Here is a 6,000-nt window from a genome sequence, read left to right on the forward strand (position 1 = left end):
TGGTTATCTCCCCTAGACCTAAAGAGTAGGGGGCAAGCGTGGTTACCTGAACAGGGAAGGAGAGTGCTGAGGAGAGGACTGAATCGGGGGGTGGGGGGAAGGGAGTGGGGGCAGCGGGAGGTGGAGGATCCAGCCAGCTATGCGCAACCTGACTTCTTTCTCTTCCCCTCTCCAGTCTCCCTCCACAGCTCTCTTTGGTCAAACTCAACAGGAAGCAAGAGGAGGAGGCAGCACTGTTGATAGAGTCCCTACAGTCAATCTCCTGGGCAGGGAGCAGGTTGGAGAAGGGAGGGAAGGGTAGAGAGTGCATCTGAAGTGGCACAGGAATGATACCCACCACCCCACACTCAGGGGTCTCTCTAGAGGATTGTCCAGAGCAGTGAATTAACGAATTAAGTAAATACTTCCTGAGGCCCATATTGGCCAGACCTTATGCTGGGGGCACCAGGCTCTGCTTCCTGCACCCCCAAAAGTCACCTGATTGCCTGTTAATCTTCTATACAGCTTCATCTGGGTCTCCCCCCAAATATTTGCTCTCCCGGTATGACATTTTTAGTATGATCCTGCTGGGTGGTGGTGCAAATGCACCAGGGGCTTGATTATTGGCTGATGATAAAAGAAGCTACAGGAGTGTGTTATGGGCGGGGTCCTGGAGAAGAGCCTGATTGTGGAGGAGGATGAAAAATTGCCACTGGGGGGAAGACAGGCAGTGGAGTGAGTCTGGTGGGAGAGCCCGGAGGCAGGTGCTGCCCTCATCCTCAGTCTCACTTGGGCCAGCAATCTTGACCAGAGTTCACTGCAGCACACACACCATAAAATGTTAGGCTGGAGAGACGAAGAAGGCTGTGATATTGGAACTAGGGCAACAAAAAGGTGAGAAACAGGAGAGCCAGGGAAAGCAAGGGTATATAGCATGCTTCACCCACACCTACTTTCTCAGCAGATTCCCAGCAAACAGTGTGTGCCAATGTCAGGAAATCCCACGCATCCCTACTTCAAACAGAAGGTGGAAAGAAAACAGCAGAATGACAACAAAATGCATTTGTAAGTGGGTATTAGGAGTCAGTAGCTCTGATAATTGGCCAGGCAGCTGCATTGACTGCCGAAATGTCGATTAGAATTGGTCAAGCTTCCAAACTGCCGCCTGGCACACATGCATCCAGAATCCCAAGGCTCGTCAAGTCTCAGGGTGTGTTTAATCAATGCTACCACTATTTAAAGGACACACTATCATTTGGCCCACATAATGGGAATAAGTCCAATTTTTTTAAAGAAAAATCAATTATCTCTACTTCTGGGACTTCCTTAGTACTCTATCAATTCCATTTCAGGCTATAGTAGTCCAATTTTTTTTGTCTCCCTGCCTTTTCCAAAGGTAGAGAATTACCTTGGAAAAGTCATTGGGGGGGGGGGGTCTTCAATTGCATCACATTTGTGTCTATAGAGAAGTGAGAGAATTCAGACCCAGATTCTCCTGTCTCTGAAATACAGAGAGAGACATACAGAGAGACAAGAAGACACTGGAAGCATCTGTGAATGCTTTTTTCTATTTTTAAAATTTGTATGTGTGTTTTTAAAAATAGATCGTACTTTCACATGGTTCAAAATCCAGAGTACAAAAAGGCAGCTGAGAAGACTCCCTCCCACCCATGCCTCTTGTCCCTATTCTTCCCCCCACGGTCACACATTATGAAGTCTTCTGGAATTTCTGAATGCATATGCAGGCAAATGCCAGTATAGAATCATATCTCTCTTATTCACATAGAGAGTAGACTATTTCCAGATACACACACATTTTTATTAGAAATTTCATTAAAAACTTTATCTTGTCCAGTAAAATACAGGCAGTTGCTCTAACTTTTGTCTTCTGGCACAGTGTGGTAGCCTGACCACTGAGGCTGGGCACGACCAGGGTGATGCATCACCTGTCTTCACTACCCTCAAGGAGAGGATTCATGAGGTATCTAAGACACAGGTTAAGGCACCACCCAGGGCAGTGAGACCAATGAGCAAAGAGCAGTGTCTTCTGAGAGCCCTGCTGACTTATCCTCCTGTGACATCTGGCATTTGAGCAGAAGAAGGAAGGTGAATTGAGGTGGAAAGATTTTTGACAAGGAAGAGCAAATGTGACAGTGGAGAGCTGCTCTGTGATGCCTGTGAGATTACGCATGAAAAAGTACAATTGGGGGGCTGGAGTCCCTATAGCTGATGCTGTTTCATCTGGGGAACTTAAAGAAAAGCTATATTGAGAGTTGGAAATATTGCAGTCCAGGCCAGCTCGGCCTCCAATCAGAAAGCAGATGGAGACTGTAGTTTCCCCAGAAGGGGTTCCAGGCCCCCGAACCCCCTCAGCAGGGGCCATGTGTGTGGCGCAAGGATCGTGGAGCTGTAAGCACAAGGTGGGCCTGACAGGGCAAGCATTGCTGGTCTTTGCTCAGATGACCAGGCCGACCGGGGAGGTTTCTGCACCCATGCCCAGGTGGAGGGCAGTCTGTGCTCACGAAGGAAGTGCTGCTTCTTCCTCTTGAACTTAGGGCCCCCAGGGAGAGGTCTGTGCCTGAGGCTCTAGAATGTAGTGTGAAGTTGGGGGATGAGGTGAATGTGAGGGCTACATTGGAGGGCTGTGCAATTGGAGGGATCTCTCACAGGAGCTGTTTTTCTGGTTCCACCCCTGTCTAAGCTTCCCCAGTTCCCAGCATTCCTCTTTGACCATGCTGGCTGATCCTTGGGATGTTTGCCAAGGCTTTGCATCCAGCCCTGGCCTGTTTGATCCAATGACATGCTGCTACTTTTGCTTCCTAGCTGGGTCTCCGTCTAAGCACTTCACCCATCCCTGGCAAAATTTTGAATTGAGCAAATGGTCCTTAGGACCAGAAGCTTCCAGATCCACTTGGATCCTCAAATGTTGGGTTTGTTTCAGATCTGTGTATCAGTTGGCAGCCCCAGAAAACTTTTCTTTCCTGAGATTAGCTCTTGCCCCAAGACTGGGTCTGGCACAGGTCTCCCACCTCCCTCCCTCCTGCCCACACTGGGACCGAGTCCTGTCTCAGCCATCAACGTTGTCTTATGAATTTGTAGTACTCACTGGCTGACCTACCCTACCTTATAAAGTGAATTATTTAACTTGAACTCTCCTACTCCCTCAAATTTAACTGTCAGATTGAGGAAGTGAATAAAGAGAGACTCGGAGTTTGAGAGGAGAAAATCATAACGTCACTGGTGTCCTTGAAAAATACTATAAATAAGTCATTTTAATTATATTCTCCTTTTACCAATAACAACCAGCTGTATTCTTATCTTCAATAATACTCTCACATGACAGCAGATAAGATTATCCAGCCCTGTTGTTTGGGGAAGATTATGTTTCATTTCATGCTTAATTGACAAGCTATACTCACCATAGCCATTGCTAGGGAGATAGGAACGCCGCCTGATTTTGAAGAGACGATAGAGGAGGGGTTGGGCAGAGAACAAAGGCTACTTGATGTCAGGTGTCCTTGTCCTTTGGGCAGAGGTATTCCTGACCCATCTTCACTTTCATCAGCAGACGCATGGTTGCCTTCGTGATTCTGTAAAATGCCATCACCGAAAACAAAGGACGCAAAGCTGTGACAACCTCCCTCCCTTTTCTTTCTTTCTCTCTGAAATATTTTTTTTCAGAAAATGTTGTCTCCCTTTTCAAGATGTCTAAAAATTGTGATAAGTGGCAATAAAAGAGGCAGAAAAATCCCAGTGTCTGTGTCAAAAGTGTTTCTCCTAAGTTTTAGGTGACTTGAAGAGGTTAAATGTAACCTCTTGATTTTTATTAATTATGCAAACATAATTAATGCTGTCAAGACCTTCACTTGAAATTATGCTTAGAGGAGAATATAAATGTCACTGTGTCTTGTTTTGAGAGGACAGCATTTTATAAACAATGACTGAATGTTTTTGGTCTCTATGAGGTATTTTTCATTATGTCATTAACTGGACAATAAATGAAGTCAGGTTATGTTCTTTTAATTCTCTCAGATTCCCATTCCCCAATAAGTGAGTATAGTTTGCTTCTTTAAAAAAATTCATCCCCCACCTTTAAAGAAGAACATCTATTTTTATTTTCCTTGACTGATTTTATGGCATTTAAATGTAAGTTAGCATCAGCTCGTCTTCCAATTTCCTGCACTTCTACACTGATGTCATGAAACAGATCTGCCCTATTGGTAGCTGAAGCATGAAGGAAGCTGCCTTTTCAGTGTTTCTGGCTTTCTAGAGGTGAAGATGCTTTCTCATCTCCGAAACACAGCATCCAAGTCACAGACTGCTGATGTGATAAGATACATTTTTGTAAATCACATGGAAAATCTTTCCCTTTGCGCCAGGGGGTTTCCCCCACCTGAGGCATAACTTGGCATTTATTTATTTATTTAAAGATTGTTGTATCATTTGAGCATTCTATTCCCTCAAATGGTAGCTATCTCCATTTAGTACTTCCAGGACTAAACTAGAATCACTGTCTCCCTGATTCTAATTTAGACAATGTTAAAAGAGTAGCACAAATATGGCTTTTGATCACAGGTTACTGGGACAAGATGCTTTAGTGTTATGGTTAAAATATTAATAATTCAATTGTTTGGTCATATCATACAATACTGAAAACCACCTGAATATTTTGTGCTATGTTTGTTCAATGATTGGATAAGAATCTGAAATACAGTCTATTACCTTCTAACCTTTTCAGGTGACATGAGTTACAAACATTTTTCACCTTATATTGTATAACAGATTTTAAAATGCCTTTTCAACACCTGCATACAGTCATCTTTCTCTCCTTTGAAAATGGTAAAGGAAAATGATTTCTCAGAAGCTGAATAAAGATAAGTATTTTCAAAACTATTTTTCTTCAGGGACACTGAAGCACTTTGTTGTCAGAATATAGCATTATTTCACAAGTGTAGGAACTCTAGATTCTAATATTACTTTTTCTAAAATAATAACCATATGGTGCTCTTAATGATGAAAAGTAGGAAAAGATTTTTAAGATAAAAGAAAGCACAAGAAAAGATCTTCAACAGGCTTTCTAGTTTTGTGTTTCCACATGTTAAATGCCAGGTGCCTGAATGACATTTTATGTGTAGAATAAGTGCAAATTTTGCTGTTAATATGGTTGTTTGAAGAAATAACTAGAGGAAAATGCATTGTCTTTGAGAAAAGTAATTACCTGAGAAGTTGTATTATTGGTTCCCAATCTAAAAATGAAAAAGGAAACAAGAAAATTACTCACTCTATTCAACCATCATATCCGCAAACCTCAATCCCAGCCTTGCTAGGGAAGTCTTTTTCTGAAAATCAAACTGCAGTGTTTTTAATGTAAATCTATAATGGAGACTTCTCATGTAGCAAGCAAAAAAGCTGATTACTTAAACACTTAAAATCCCTCTGGTTCTAGAAAAATAAGAAAATGAGAATATCTTACCTGTGATAACTAAAGATTTCCCTCCATTTGTCAAGAAGAGAAATTTTCCTAGTTATCTCCTCCAAATCCAGCTCTTGGGAGATTTGTTCCTGGTCTGAGCTCTCCATAGCCATTTAATTGTATGATGTAAATAATTGGAAGAAGGAAGTTGTCAAGATGAGAGAGAGATCTGGTGGTAGAGAAGCGGTGGCTGGCACAGATGGCCAGGTGAAGAGTGCTTCCCCTACTTTTGACCAGCAAGGAGATCATGCCACGCAGTTGCTGCCCTGGGCTCCCTGTAAGCCCCTGCTATCAGATCATGATTAAACTTTCATTAGAGGTGGAATACTTTGTGTATTTTTGTTCACTGTATAGATGCTATGAATGTTTAATACAAGGCATAGATTTATAAACAAAAGGATTGCAATTACTTATCTGTATCAAAGCAACTGGGATACTTTAATTGATGAGAGACACATGCTGGTGGAAGGTGATAGCACCTAATGCTGTGGTGTCTCTAGGAAGTGTTTGTCAACAGAAAATATATAGCCAAGGGGGTAAAAGCCATC

At 42.6% G+C, this 6,000-nt stretch overlaps 1 protein-coding gene across 1 annotated transcript in view; it reads right to left on the reverse strand.

Moving 5' to 3' along the window:
* Positions 1–5,565, reverse strand: part of MINDY4B (MINDY family member 4B) — a 32,208-nt gene extending 26,643 nt beyond the window's left edge. The window contains exons 1-3 of the mRNA XM_045200077.2: positions 5,453–5,565; positions 5,198–5,225; positions 3,399–3,569 (exon numbers count right to left, since the gene is read on the reverse strand). Coding sequence (XP_045056012.2) covers positions 3,399–3,569; positions 5,198–5,225; positions 5,453–5,565 — 312 coding nt within the window. The remainder of the gene's footprint in view (positions 1–3,398; positions 3,570–5,197; positions 5,226–5,452) is intronic.
* Positions 5,566–6,000: the final 435 nt, after the last annotated feature.

The sequence above is a fragment of the Desmodus rotundus genome, chromosome 2 (assembly GCF_022682495.2).
Source record: "Desmodus rotundus isolate HL8 chromosome 2, HLdesRot8A.1, whole genome shotgun sequence".
Lineage (NCBI taxonomy): Eukaryota > Metazoa > Chordata > Mammalia > Chiroptera > Phyllostomidae > Desmodus > Desmodus rotundus.